Here is a 15,383-nt window from a genome sequence, read left to right as displayed (position 1 = left end):
GAGTTTGCCCCAGAGAAGAGGGAGAAAGCCATTCTAGGCAGAGCAAAGGCCACAGATGTGAGTAAGCACAATGGTGTGGAATACAGTAGGAATGGAGGGGAATCTGGTGTGGGGGGACCATGGGGACGCCTGGGCAGCAGCAGTAGCCAAGGATAGAGGCTAGAAATGGCAGTTGGTACAAAGTGATTGGGCAAGAACGGAGATGGTAGGAATGATGTTACTGGTAAGTCCAGGGAGCATTGTTTTTCAGAGTCTTGAGGTGTCTCCCCTTTATTGTTATTTTTAAGCTTTTTGAAATAAGTATAGATTCACAGGAAGTTGCAAAGAAATGCACAGGGAGCTCCACGAACCCTTCACCCAGCCTCCGCCATATAGTATCAAAGCAAGGCGTTGACGTTGGTACAACCCATGGAGTTTATTCAGAATTCGCCAGCCATACGTGTGCATGTGTGTGTGGCGAGGGTGTGTGGCTCTGTGCAGTTTTGTCACGTGTGTGGTATTGCATAACCACCACTACAATGTACACACTCAACTGTACCATCACCACAAAGCTCCCTCCTGCTACCCCTTTATAGCCACACCCACCCCTCCACCATTTGGCAACCATTAATCTGTTCTGTGTCTCTGTTTACTGCTATTTTATGAATGTTCTATAAAAGGAATCATATAGTATATATCCTTTTGAGATTCTTTTTCACCCAGCATAATTTCCATGAGGTTCATTCAAGCTGTTGTATCGATAGTCAGTTCCTCATAGCTGAGCTGTATTCCGTAGTTTGTTTAACCAGCCATTCTCCCATCAAACAATATTTGGGTTGTTTCTGGGCTTGGGCTGTTACAAACATTCATACTCTGAACACGCATGAAAACAAATTTTTATTTTCCTGGGATAAATGCCCAGGAATACAATTGCTTGCCAAGATATGGAAACAATCTAAGTATCTGTTGACAGATGAATGGATAAAAGAAACACAGGGCATATACACAACGGAATATTATGTAGCCATAAAGAGAGGAAGTCCTGCCATTTGTGACCACATGGCTGAACCTGGAGGGTTTTACACTAAGTGAAATAAATCAGACAGAAAAAGACAAATACTGTATGGTATCACTTATATGCGGAATCAAAAAAGTCAAACTTAGGGGGCGCCTGGGTGGCTCAGTCGGTTAAGCGTCCAACTTCGGCTCAGGTCACGATCTCACTGTCCGTGAGTTCGAGCCCCGCGTCGGGCTCTGTGCTGACTGCTCAGAGCCTGGAGCCTGTTTCGGATTCTGTGTCTCCCTCTCTCTCTGACCCTCCCCTGTTCATGCTCTGTCTCTCTCTGTCTCAAAAATAAATAAACGTTAAAAAAAAAAAAATTAAAAGAAAGTCAAACTTAGGGCGCCAGAGTAGCTCAGTCAGTTAAGCATCTAACTCGATTTCGGCTCAGGTCATGATCCCAGGGTTGTGCTGTGCACTGAGCATAGAACAACTTGAGATTCTCTCTCCTTCTGCCTCTCTCCCTCGCTCGTGCTCTCTCTCTGTCTCTCTGTCTCTGTCTCTGTCTTCCTAAGAAAAAACAAGTAAAATTAAAAAAGAATAAAAAGAGAGAGTGTAGGTCAATCGGGCTTTAAAAAAAAAAGTCCCAAACTCATAGAAAAGAGAGGGTAGATTGGTGGCTGGTTGGGGTGGGGGAAATAGGGATATTTTGGTCAGGGGGTACCAGGTTTTGGTTGTAAGGTGAGTACGTTCAGAGGATCTAATGTACGTCCAGGCACGGTGCCGATAGTTAATAATTCTGCATTGTGCACTTGAAATCTGCTAAGAGCGTAGATCTTGGGCGTTCTCACCCCCAAAAAAGGCAACTACGTGAGGTGAGAGATGTGCTAATTAGCTTGATTGTGGCAATCATTTCACAGTGCGTACGTATATCAAATCATCACGTTGTACACTTTAAATATATGAGTTATATTTGTCAGTTATACCTCAGCAAGGCTTGGGGGGGCGGGAGAGATGCTTCTAGAGTGCTACTTGCTCAGCAAATGGAGAAGAGTGTTACTTCAGTGAATGTGTGTGCTGACTGTTCTGCAGCACACGTAGAGAAGTGTTGGGGGGGGCGGGGCAGGGAATACAATCGCTTGCTGTGTGGTAAGCCCATTTTTAGTTTAAAAGGAGCTGCCAAACTGTTTTCCAGAGCGCGCAGACCATTTTCCATTCCCGCCGGCAGCGTGTGAATGATCAGGCTTCTCCACATCTTCACCACCATTGGCTGTCGCCACTGGTTTTCATTGTAGCTATTCTGCTGGGTGCGTGAGGAGACGTCATCGTGGTCTAAATTTGCGTCTCTGTAATGGCTGGTGACGTCTTTTCATGTGCTTGTTTATTTGCCAACTGTATACCTTTTTAGGGAAGTGTCCATGTAGGTCCTTTTGCCCGTTTTCTAATCGGATGCAGCATTTTCAGCTTTGGAGAGTTCTTTGTATATACCGGACATGAGTCCTTTGTCAGCTGTGTGATTTGCAAATCTTTTCTCCCAATCTTTAATTTCTCCTTTTGTCTTTTTTTTTTTTTTTTTTTTTTAATATTTATTTGGGGGAGAGAGCAGGTGGGGGAGGGGCAGTGAGAAGAGGACAGAGAATCCCAAGCGGGCTCTGTGCCGACAGGCTGACAGCAGCGAGTCCCGATGTGGGGCTCAAACTCATAAACCTTGAGATCATGACCTGAGCTGAAATTGGACCCTCAACTGACTGAGCCACCCAGGTGCCCCCATCCTCTCGTCTTCTTAACAAGGATCTGTCACAAAACAAAAGGTCTCAATTTCGACAAGGTCCCAGTTACATTTTTTTGCTCTTTATGGTTCATGGTTTTGTTGTAAAGTCTAAGAAAGAACTCTTTGCCTCAATCTGGGTCCTGAACATTTTCTCATTTTTTCTGGTTTTTCACATTTATGTCCATGATCCATTTTGACTTCGTTTTTGCATAAGGTGAGAGGTTTGACTTTTTTTTTTTTTTTTTTTTTTTTTTGCCTCCTGACACCCAGTCTGCTTCAGCACCACTTCTGGAAAAGGCTGTCCATCTTCCATTGCATTGCTCTTGCTCCTTAAAGCAAAAAAAAAAAAAAAAAAAAAATCATTGGAAGGGGAAATCAATTGGGCACGTTTGTGTAGGTCTATTTCTGGATTCTCTAGTCGGTTCCAATGAGCTGAATGCATGATCTCAGTGAGTACTCCCAGTGACTCCATAGGTAGGTACTTCATTATCCCATTTTACAGAGGGGAAACTGAGGCTCAGTGAGGTGAAGCCACTTGGTCAAGGTCACTCTTGCAGGAAGTGGTAGAGCTGGAACAGGAACCCAGGCCCATGTGATTCTGGAGAACTGATACTGACCCATGACCTGTCCTGCCAAAGGTCTCTGAGCTTATCCTCCAAATCAGGGTAACATACACAGTCCCTTCTGGAGTCCCTGCCCCAGGAAACTGTTCAGGCTGTCTGGCATGAACAAGTGGGAAAAGAACACTTCTTCATTAAACATCAGCCCTTCCCAGCCTATCCCTCTCTTCCCAGGACTCCACAGGAAACCCAGTTCTCAACAGTTTGTTTGTGTGGTTTTTATCTCGGTCAACATCTAGGTTCCAAGCTTTGCAAAGTCTGCTAGCACAACGCATCCCCTAAAGCCTCAGAAGTGTCTTTCCCAGTCAGTCACCAGCCCGTGGTAAGAGGCCTGGAAGCAGGCCAGGGCTGTACCGGTGTTAGCCTCAGCTCCTTTCCCCTCTCCTCTCTGCCCAGCTTCCCCAGGACCTCCTGGAACCCTTGTGACCCCTATGTCTCCTGCTGTCTCCAGTGGGCCTGCTACTTGCCGAGTTCATCAAGCTCTTAGAATTGTGACAGCCCTTAGACACAGAATCTGTCTGGTGCCCATCCTGGATTTACTGAGAGGTAGTAAGATGGCCTTTATCAGCCGTGTGAGTGTGGGCAAGTGACTTCACCTCTCCACACCTCAGTTTGCTCACATGTAAAATGTCTGTCCCTGAGCAGTGTTGAGAATATTCAAGGAGGAAACCCTTGCAGAGCACTTAGAACTGTGCCTGGCACATAGTAAGTGCTCCTTAACGGTTATAACAGTTACCACCAAGCGCAGCGCCTGTCCTGGCAGCGGGGGCAATTGCTGCCTTGTCCTCAGGAGTTTGCCAGCCTCGTTGGCAGGGTGAACAAACCACTCAACTCAGCACGGGGCATTAGGACGCACAGTGCACCCGGCTCAGCAAGCCTGCAGGGCGCCGCCGGACCTTTGCTCAGCAGACCACCTGGATGGCTTTTCTTTTTTCTTTTTCCTGTTTTTCTCTGCCAGCTCCGTAAAGAATGGTGAGGAGGCATTTGACTGCAGGTGACAGAAAACCTAACTTGAGAAGGCGTGAGGCCCTAAAGGGGATTTGTTATCACATAGCCCAGAGGGAGGGTGGCTGTAGGGCTGGTTTAGGGAAGTCCTCAGGGACTGACTCCTTTAGAGATCCATGGTGGCTGTTGTGACCCCCAAGCAAAATCAGTGCCCTGCAGAAAAAAATGAAAGAGCTTCTGTTTGCTTTTGAGAGTAAAGGAGCTGGGTCTCTTGGGGTGTCTGGGTGACTCAGTCAGGTAAACATCCAACTTTGGCTCAGGTCATGATCTCACAGTTTGTGGGTTCAAGCCCCATGCCGGGCTCTGTGCTGACAGCTCAGAGCCTGGAGCCTGCTTTGTATTCTGTGTGTGTGTCTCTCTCTGCCCCTCACCCACTCATGCTCTGTCTCTGTCTCTCAAATAAATGTTAAGAAAAAAAGTAAAGGAGCTGGGTCTCTTACCTATCCCTGAACCATCCCCTGGCAGGGCCACATTGGACCCACTCGACTGTCTTAAATTTGTCAGGATTTATTCAGGTCACATGGCCGAAGGATGGGCGCCACAGGGGAACCTGGGCCTTACCAGCAGAGACAAAGAAGGTGACAGTTGTTGGTGTGGCAGCCAATAACGACGACATCATCCACCCACCTCACCCACCTCACCGGTCATCTTGGAGTTCACCCACGCATTCCTCCGTCAGTCCATGTAGGAGACCAGCAGAGCGGCCAGAGCCCTCCCCTCCAGAGAGGCTCTTGCCCGCGTTCACATCTGTCTTGGTACTTTCTTCCATGGCCACGTAGGAAGCCCAAAGCCAACATCCCGGCAGCCCAGCCCTGCCGACCTGAAGGCACTCCCCACCAGGCCTCTTCAGGGTCCGCCAGCACATCAGCTCCTGCCTGAAGATGCCTGAAACTATAGTTAGTTTCTCACCACAACCAAAACCCTTTATCTTTAAAGTGATGTCATCTTCCAACAAAAGGTAGAAGACTCTAACATTTCTCAGATGAGGTTGAGAATAGCTCTGATCTTCTCTTCTTCTGGGGATTTTTGCCCAGAGCCAGGCATGGTGAGGTGCCGGCATGTCCGCATTTCCAAGCAGCTTGACCAGGACTTGGCAACGTTTGAAACGGCGCCAAAGGGGACGTGCGCGTGCACACACACACACACGCCCCAAAGAACGGGCAGCATAGGTCAGTCATTTTACATTGGGATAATAGGGTTTGTTAGGGAATTACGTGATTGGACAAAGTACAGGTTGTCTTCGTGGAGGGACAGGAGCTGAGTGGTGAAACATGGTAAAATACTTCCAGCTAAAGACAGTCCGTCAGTTAGGATCAGGTTTAACTGCATAATAGAGAAAACAGTGACTCAGGCGAGACAGTTTCTTTCTTTCCCCCGTGTTGTCAGAGACCCAGGCTCCTCCTCACCAGCTCTCTGCTGTCCTTGGCCTGTGGCCTACTGATCGTAAGGTGGCTGCTGGAGCTTCAGCCTTAAGGAGGTGACGAGGCCAAGGCACCCGCAGCACACTTGCAGAGGTTTCTTGGAAGTCCCATGCACCACTGTTATCACAATGGCCAGGCCTGCAAGAGAGCCTGGAAATGTGGTCTGTGAACCAGTTACGTTGCAGCCCCGGGTACAGCCGGGATTCTGTTCCCAAGCCACAAGCCCAGGATAGATACTCATACCTTCCACTTTCCTTGGGCTGACCCCGGCCACCGCTGACATTTTCCTTTAGTACTCGGGATTTGATGCAGACTTTTTGAGGAAGTGGAGTAAACACATCAACACCTCAGTTTCCCTCTGTGGTGGAGCCACATTTTACCAGGCAGTTGGCTGGCTGCTGAGTCAGTATTGAATACTGCTGTGCTTTTTCTTGTTTTGGCTCTGTCTGCCTTCCCTGGAGGTAGTAGAAGTCAAGGTTTGGGGAGGTGGGGATAATATGTATTTTCTTGGCAGGTGGGTGGAAGTGGGTTTTCGGGAAGTCCGGGGCACCCCTGGAGCTCCCCTCTGCTGCCCGGGGGGCGGTGAAGCCTAGGGGTTTAGAGTCAGGCTTTGCAGAAACAGCCCTGGCTTTAGGCTGGTAGGATGGCCCCAGAGATGTCAGTTCACTCCTCTTTTCAGTGTTGGGGGTTCCAGTTTCTCAGCCTCCCAAGTTCCAAAGGAAGCAAGTTGGGGAAATCACAAAATCAGCTTCATTAACAGAGGCTCCGTGACTCTCCCAAAGTGCCGGGCCTGTGTCAGTGGGGTGTTCTAGCCACAAATAACTGAAATTTGGCTAGCCCAAACATTGTGGGAATGCATTATCGCACAGAAAAGGAGGCTCAGAAATAGGTCAGGCTCCAGGGAGGGTTAATCCAGCATTTCAACAACGTCATCAAGGGCCCAGTCCCTTCCGCCTTCTAAATCTTGTATGCTCAGCATTGGCCTCGTCCTCAGGCTGCTAGCCTGAGGTCAACAGCGGGTCACGGTGTTCTGTCTGGACCCAGCAATACCCAGGTGAAAAAGAGAAGCCATCCTTCCTCGTCATTGCTCTCAGGAGCCAGGAGGCTTACCTCAGAAGCCCTCCCCTGCACACTTCCCCCATTTCAGTAACAAACACCTGAAAACGTCAGTGACTTAAATCAGCAAAGGTGTATCTGGTGCCCACGCTGGAGCTCCACTGCTGGTTGGCAGAGGACCTCTCGGGACCCAGGCTGCCAGAGGCAGCCACTGTCCCCAGATCGCTTCCCTCACAGCTTGTTGACAAGACCAGGCTCAGACCCCACCTAGCCAATCTCAAGGGGCCAGGAAGTACGGTCCTCCAGCCACGTGGAGGGCCAGAAGTATTTTCTGAGACGCTTCGTAACTCTCACAACCTCTCACATCATGTCAGCTAAGATCGTGTCGTCTGCCTTTCCCTGAACCAACCCCAGGCAGAGAGAAGGGTTTCAGTCATGACTGGCTCTGATCTGTGGTGGAATGGATGTTGGAGGTGCCCTTGGGATTCATTCCAGGACATAGAGCTAATGCACCTGGGACGTGTGGCCATAGGGAGAACCTTCTGCTGATTCCTCCCTTAGGTCTCAGCCGTCGCTGTGGGTATACAGAGCCAGCCTCCGGGAGAGCCCCTGTCTGCGAGATAACTTTTGTTATTTCATCCACTCTGCTACCCTGTGAAGTAGAAAATGTCATTATCCCATTTTTCAGATGAGAAAACCGCAGCTCATACTAATGAGCACTTGCCTGACCAACGTCACATAGCTAGTAAGGGATGGGACAGGGGTTTGAGCCCAGCTCTGTCTCACTGTGAAACCTGAGCATACAGCTTCTCTCCTGCAGCGCCTTACTCCGACAGAGGGATGTACACTGAGTTCTGGCCTGTTGGCCACTTCTCACAGCTCTGTGTGTGTCAGCCTCGGGCTAAGTGCTGGGCACACAGGACATCAGTCAGTCCTTTGAGGAAAGGCCTACTGCGATCACCAGCTTAGGAAAACTGTAGCTCGGGGGCTAGGAAGTGACTGTCCCTGGCTGAGAAAGAGGTGGTGGCGAGGTTTGAATCCCAACCTGTCCAGCTCTAGGCCTCCTGTACCTACAAACGCTTCAACCCGAGACAGGCGTGGGGGGCGGAGCTGCTGGCAACACCTCACCCCATTTCACAGCCAAGAAACAAGACCCCTGGGGAGCCTACCAGTAGGGCCTCCACCCAAGTGGCTTCTGCCCCTCCTTCCTTGAAGGACCCTGCATTGCCCGGCACTCCCTGGCATGCTTCCCGGGCGAGACTCATTCCTGACCCTCAGCTAATAGCACGTTTCCAGGATTACTCATCTAGGATCCCCTCCGCACAGAGCCTCCAGTGTATTTAAAACCCACCAGTGAGCAGGCCGTTGGGCTCAGATGGTTTTTGACACGCCAGCCCTTCACCCTGTGCTTGCCTTCTCTCGCTCCCCTGCAGGTATGCGGCCGCCCCACACCCGCTGCTGTCTTTTGATCCCCACTTCAGCCACGACGGGATGTCCAGCGGCGACTCCTCCTCAGGTGGCTTGACCAGCCAGGAGAGCACCATGGAGCGTCAGAAGCCAGGTAGGGCCTCCCCGGGACCGGCTGCACCCGCCTACCTTGCCCAGCGGGGCTTCCTATAATTTGCGAGGGGGCACACCTCCCCCCTGTCAGCAACGGATAGAACACAAAGGAAAGCTGTTGGAGCCTCATGTAAGATTAGGGAGGTCGCCCCAGAGAGCAGCAGGGACCAGTGAGCCTGATCCTCCTCTGTCCAGACACGGCATCAGCAGATGGCACGCACTCAGGAGCCCGTGTACAGACGTGCGCCGTGGAGGTGTCAACCTCCCAGGGAAACAGCAGAGAAGGACTAAAAGTGGTGCTCTCAGGGGAGCAGAACTGATTGTGTTCTGAGGCTTTTCATTACATAAACCCTCCTGTGCTCTTTTCTCACTGTTAGATGTGCAGCACATGCTGAGAAAAGAGCCAGATCATGAGTGTCCAGCATGATAACAGGTCACAAAGTGAACACACCCACGTCCCACACCTAGGGTAAAAGGCTGAACATGGCCAGCCTCCGAAAGCCCCCCAGGCCCCTCCCAGTCAGCACCCCCAAAGGCCATCCCTGCCCTGCTTCTCACAGCCAGACTTCGTTTTGCCTCATTATGAATTTCATGTATATGAAATACTCCTGCTGGCTTGATGCGTTTTGTGTGCACGTCTGGCTTCTGTCGCTCAGTACCATGTTATTGAGAGTCAGCCACACGGCTGTGGGAGGCAGTGCAATTTCTGAGTCGTTCTCCGTTGTTCAAATGACCCACAACGTATTACTCCGTTCTGGCACTGATGGACATTTGGGTGGCTTCCAGCTTGGGGCTGCTTAGACTAGCGCTGTTGGGAGTGTTCTCATACCGGTCTGTGCTGAACACACGCTCACACTTCCGCCGGGTATATGCCTGCAAGTGGAATTGTTAGATCACATGTTTAACTTCATGCAAAGCTGCCACGCCTTTGCTCAGAGTGACAAGCCATTTCACACTCCCTCCCGTGACAGAGGAGAGGTGTGGCCGCTCCGTATCCTCACCAACCTTTGGTGGACGCATAGTGGTGTCACATTGTGGTTTTAATTTGCATTTTCTGGTGCCTGATAAGACTGAGCATCTTCTGATCTGTTTATCTTCCTATGTATGATTAATTGTGGGCATGTACACTTTGTGGAATATTTGAAGTAGAATTTCACATAACAAACTTGTCCCCCCTTGGAAGTCTGAGAACTACCCGATGAATGGGTGGGTTCAAAAGAAAGGAAAGGAATGAAGTGTAAAAGAGCATTGACGTTGGAGGCGGGGAGACATGGAGCTGTCCTCTTAGAGAGATAGTCGAGAATTTCCAGGCAGCTCCAGGGGCTGACCGTGTCAGAGTCGCCAGCTCCCTCAGGCATGGTGGGACAGGGAAGAGGTTGTGTGTCCCAGGAGTAGCGGCCTGGGCAATTTCTCGGCCCCCCAGCCCTATGGTTCCCTTAAACCAGGGAAAACAGTTGTACTTCAGGCAAGTAGGTCGCCATCCCGACTTCGCTCCCTTCTGCTGCCTCCGGGGCCTGCAGACATGGCTGGCTTCTCTCCTCCACACACCCGATCCTGCCAGCCACTGCCTGCAGCCCTGTGCTCTTCTCCACAACAGACAGATTTGCATCTTTCCTTCCCCACCCAGTTCAGAAAAAGAAAAGTGTTGCTTGGCAATTTCATTACACCAAAGTGTAAAATGGAGAGGAAATTTTTCCAACGTTCACCCAAACAAGGTGTCACAGAAACTCACCATTGTCTTTCTCTTCTCTCTTCCGTCCCCTAGGGCTTGGCTCCCCCCTTACTTCCTTGGGACCTTGTTATAAGTTGACTTAACACCACTACCCACCCCCCCCCCCCGCTACACACACACACACACACACACACACACACACACACACAAAGAAATCAGGGCAGTCTGTGATTAGAAATCATCATGAAGCCTAGGGGCGCCTGATGGCTCAGTTGGTTAAGTGTCCAAGTCTTGGTTGCAGCTCAGGTCGTGATCTCATGGTTCATGAATTCAAGCCCCATTTTGGGCTCTATGCTGACAGTGAGGAGCCTCCTTGGATTCTCTCTCTCTCAAAATAAATAAATAAACATTAAAAAAAAGAAAGAGGTCATCATGAAACCTAGAATGTGCTCAAGACCCAGACAAGGTAATTCATGGTGGAGAATCGGGCACTGTGACAAGACATGGGGATTCACCCAGCCCTGATCAGATGATGTAATCATAGTAACAGCAGGACAGTTTTGCATGCTTGTTATACACCCGGCGCTATACTGGGTGCTCTCCATGCCCTCTTACTTCACATTTAATCATCTCAGGAATGTGACAGAGTGGGTACTTTTTACTGGCCCATTTTAGAAATGAGGAAGGTGAGGGGCGCCTGGGTGGCTCAGTCAGTTAAGCGTCTGACTTTGGCTCAGGTCATGATCTCACAGTTTGTGAGTTCCAGCCCCGCATCGGGCTCTCTGCTGTCAGCATGGAGCCTGCTTCAGATCCCCTGTGCCCCTCTCTCTGCCCCTGCCCTGCATGCGCATGCATGTTCTCTCTTTCCCTCTCTCTCTCTCTCTCTCTCTATCTCTCTTTCTTTCTCTCTCAAAAATAAGCATTTTTTTAGATGAGGCATAGGAAGGTTGTCACTTGTCCAAGGTCCCTGCTGGTGAGAGGCATAATTGCGATTGAACCAAAGCCTATTGGGTGCTAGGACCCCTCAGCCCCCACCGTCCACAAACACCACCCACAGCCCCTCACCCACAGAGTGTGAGTATTTCTCAAGCTTGAGAGCACCCAGGTTGGGAAGGAGGCCCCTGAGTCACCAGCTGCCCGAGTCTGTGCTTGGCCACAGTTGTAGCACATCTCTCACAACCAAATTCATGTCTGTCACCTGCCTGGTATGACAAGGGAGATCATTCCATCAGGAGAGCCAGAAGGTTACCAGGGGCCATTCAGAGACCCAGTGAAGGGCTCAATATCAGGGCCTGTTAAGGACAGAACTGAGGACCCTGAGGCAGCGCGGGAGGGGAAGGGACCTGGTCCTCCATCCCACTGTTCATTTGACCTATCGCTAATGATAAACACCACACTGGGCACCACAGTGTGAGCCAGACGGGCACGTTCCCTGCCTTCTTGGAGCCCACAGTCTGGTGGAGAGACGGACAGTAGATGGGCACACAGTGATGAATGATCACTGTTAAGGCTGAATATCAAGTGGAAACTGTAACACAGTGCTGAGACAGATGGACAGGGTTTGGGGGAATCTCTGAGCAAACTACATTCAGGTGAGGATAGAAAAATGTTGGGAAGAGAACATTCCAGGGAAGGAGAATAATCAAAGACCCTGAGATAGCAGTGAGCGTAGGAGGAACAGTAAGGAGGCCGTGTGGCTGGAGAAGTAGTGGAGGATGAGGTCAGAGAGGGGACGGGGCCAGAGCATGTGGGGAGGACTTTGTCCTTCGCTCAGAGTGGGACAGGAGCTCCGTCCTTCTGAGCGAAGGAGGAATGGGACCTGGGTGTTCACAGGGTCCCTCTGACTGCCGATTCTTGCAGGATAGGTACAGGGGTGGTAGGGATGGGCAGGTTCTAGATACAGTCATTTAAAGGTAGAGTTGATGGCACTTCCTAATCCTCTACATGGATATGAGAGAGAGGAGACAAGGTTGATACCAGGTTTCTGCCCTGAGCAGCTGAAAGGATCGAACCACATGGACTGAGCAGGAAAGACAGTGAGTGATGCAGGTTTGGGGGAAGATAAGCAGTTGGTCTTGGCCATGTTCAGCAGGAGGTGCCTGGTAGCCACCCCAGAGGAGGCGTTGTGAGGTAGCCATCTATACGGCAAAGGTCTGAAGTCGGGAGAGGTCCGGGCCAGGGACAGAAAAATGGAAGCCACCAGTGTCATAGGTGGTACTTAAGGCTGGCTATGGCTGTCACAGGCTTGGCTCTCTCTAGAAACGTGGTTTCCAGCATGATCTGGCCACCTCCCAGAAACTAATACTTCCGGGCCTGTGGGATGCTCCAAAGAGGAAAACCATCTCCAGAGGTAGAGTAGACAGATGAAGTGGGCAGCCTCCCCGCCACCACGTGGACTTTCCAACCAGGCTGCTTTCTGTGGTGGCCCTGAGTGTCCTGCCCAGCCCACGCAGAGCAGGAGCCTTCCCCAGGGGAACATGGGCCCAGCGTGTAGTAGTGAGCTCAGGCTCCAACAGGCCTTGTGGGAAGTTCAGAGTCAGCCGTGTGACCTTGGCAGTGACCTCATCTGTCCCAGCTTCAGGTCCCTCCTCTGTGGCGGACATCCTAAGTGTCTCTCCTTCCAGCATGGTTTGAGGGTCCAGTGAGGTCACAGCTGCCCAGCCCTCAGCATAGGCCCCAACCCATCATTAAGAGAATGGCAAGTCCTGCTTCTCAAACACATGCTCCCCACCGATGCCAGTGGTGTCATTGCTGGGGAAGCACAGAGAGAGAGTGCAGATGTGGACGGCACACACGGGTCTCAGGCCCTCTCTGTGTGACATTGGACCAGCTACTTGAACTCTCTTGAGTTTTGACGTTCGTCACCTTTTGGAAGGGGTACTGATAGCCACCTCACAGTATTCCTTGGAGGACACAGCAAGATGATGTGTGCAAAGCAGTTTTAGTAATACCTGACACAGAACGTGTGTTTAATAGGCACCGTTATTGTAATTATTTTTTTTTTAATTTTTTTAAAGTTTATTTATTTATTTTGAGAGAGAAAGTGCACAAGCAGGTAAGGGGCAGGGAGAAGGAGACATAGAATCCCAAGCAGGCTCCGCACCATCAGCGAAGAACGCAATGTGGGGCTTGAACTCACGAACCGTGAGATCATGACCTGAGCTGAGATCAAGAGTTGGGTGCTTGGGGCGCCTGGGTGGCGCAGTCGGTTAAGCGTCCGACTTCAGCCAGGTCACGATCTCGCGGTCCGTGAGTTCGAGCCCCGCGTCAGGCTCTGGGCTGATGGCTCGGAGCCTGGAGCCTGTTTCCGATTCTGTGTCTCCCTCTCTCTGCCCCTCCCCCGTTCATGCTCTGTCTCTCTCTGTCCCAAAAATAAATAAAAAACGTTGAAAAAAAATTTAAAAAAAAAAAAAAAAAGAAACAAAAAGAGTTGGGTGCTTAACCAACTGCGCCACCCAGGCGTCCCTGCTGTAATTATTTTAAATACAGAAGTGATCAAAAGTGTGGGCCTTGGGGTTAGACCGCCATGGTTCCTCTGTCCTCTGTTAGTGCATTTGTGTTTGATAGGTAGTAACTAGCCCTCCACTAGAGGGTTTGGGGGGTTGTTTATTTCTTTTTTGTTTTGTTTTTTAGGTCAGTTGCTAAGTTCAGGCACCTCGACTACCTGAAAGTTTAGACTAATTTACACCCATACCGACCATCACGATTTTAAACCTGTTTCACCTTTGAAGCAGCAACTCCAGTTGTGGAGTTCCGTCCCAACACAATCCCACTCTTGCTCAGGGACGCATGTAGAGGGAGAGCCACCCAAACGTTGTTGTAAGGAAGAATTGAAAATAGCCTACATGTTCGTGGTTGAGGAAATGATGTCCGTTCAACATGATGGAATACTGCACAGCCGTTAAAAATAAGACAACTTTGGGGCGCCTGGGTGGCGCAGTCGGCTAAGCGTCCTACTTCAGCCAGGTCACGATCTCGCGGTCCGTGAGTTCGAGCCCCGCGTCGGGCTCTGGGCTGATGGCTCAGAGCCTGGAGCCTGTTTCCGATTCTGTGTCTCCCTCTCTCTCTGCCCCTCCCCCGTTCATGCTCTGTCTCTCTCTGTGCCAAAAATAAATAAAAAAAAAACGTTGAAAAAAAAATTTAAAAAAAAAAAAAAAAAAAATAAGACAACTTTATGTTCAGTTACGTGAAGATGTATTACAAGGATGTAAAGGGAAAAGCAAGTATAAGTATGCTGTAAAGTAAAAAATCAAATTGTAGAACAGTGCTTAGTGTGACTGCATTTTTGTTTACCAAAATAAGTTATGCACATTTAACCAGCAAAGGATTGCTACCTTGCATATATAAAGAACCCTGCTCGCCAATAAGATAGAAGTCAATCTTATGGAAAAACGGGAAAAGAGGGCACCCGGATGGCTCAGTCGGTTGAGTGTCCGACTCTTGATTTCAACTCAGGTCATAATCTCAGGGTTGTGGAATTGAGCCCCACATTGGACTCCACACTGAGTGTGGAGCCCGCTTAAGATTCTTTCTCTGCCCCCTCTCCCTCACTTGTGTGTGCTCTGTCTCTCTCTAAAATAAATAAAAATGAAAAAGAGAAAGAGAAAAAAAAAGAAAAATGGGAAAAAGATAGGAACAAGTAATTTACAAAATAGAAAATCCAGATGGCCAGTAAGGATGAAAATGTGCTCAACCTTCCTTGGGGATGTTGACGGAGGATGGTCCTAAGGCTTCAGTGAATTAACCCTTGTAAAGCACTAGACTGGGGTCTAGCACATAGTAAGTGCTTAGTAAATATTTCATCACTGAGTGTTGTTATTCCCCAAGACATAACTTGATGGGGTCATGGTGCTATATGAGCTGGGCAGACAAGCTGGCAGAGGGGTGGGACCATTTTTAGGGCCAGATTCATCAGGTGGACTCAGGCCAGGGCCTGAGTCACCTCTAACCGCTGATGTGTCTCCTGTCTTCCTGCAGAGCCTTTGTGGCATGTGCCCGCCCAGGCCCGGCTCTCAGCCATGGCGGGAAGCAGCGGGAGCAAGCATACCTCCAGGCAGGACGCAGCAGGCAAAGATTCCCCCAACAGGCATTCCAAAGTGAGTCTGGGCCCCACCTGCTTAATCCTGGGGAGCCAGGACTGCGAAGCTGGCTACTTCACTTCCCTGACCACTGTGGGTCTGACAGTGTCACCTGGGTGTGGGCCTCTGAATGCCATACGTGAGCACATCCTTCTCCTTTGCCATCCACTCCAGCAGAGGGGCCAACTGCTTGGTCTAGAGCCAGACAAACGCACAGCCAG

General features: G+C 50.1%; 1 protein-coding gene across 8 annotated transcripts in view; it reads left to right on the top strand.

Annotated features, from left to right (window-relative positions):
• SIPA1L3 (signal induced proliferation associated 1 like 3) overlaps window positions 1–15,383 on the top strand; it is a 237,245-nt gene that overhangs the window by 181,243 nt on the left and 40,619 nt on the right. For all 8 annotated transcript variants that reach the window (XM_042919979.1, XM_042919975.1, XM_042919974.1 and 5 more), the window contains 2 exons: window positions 8,286–8,413; window positions 15,062–15,180. In XM_042919979.1, the coding sequence (XP_042775913.1) occupies window positions 8,286–8,413; window positions 15,062–15,180 (247 nt within the window). The remainder of the gene's footprint in view (window positions 1–8,285; window positions 8,414–15,061; window positions 15,181–15,383) is intronic.

Source organism: Panthera leo, chromosome E2 (assembly GCF_018350215.1).
Source record: "Panthera leo isolate Ple1 chromosome E2, P.leo_Ple1_pat1.1, whole genome shotgun sequence".
NCBI lineage: Eukaryota > Metazoa > Chordata > Mammalia > Carnivora > Felidae > Panthera > Panthera leo.
This window is presented reverse-complemented; position numbering and strand designations above follow the sequence as displayed.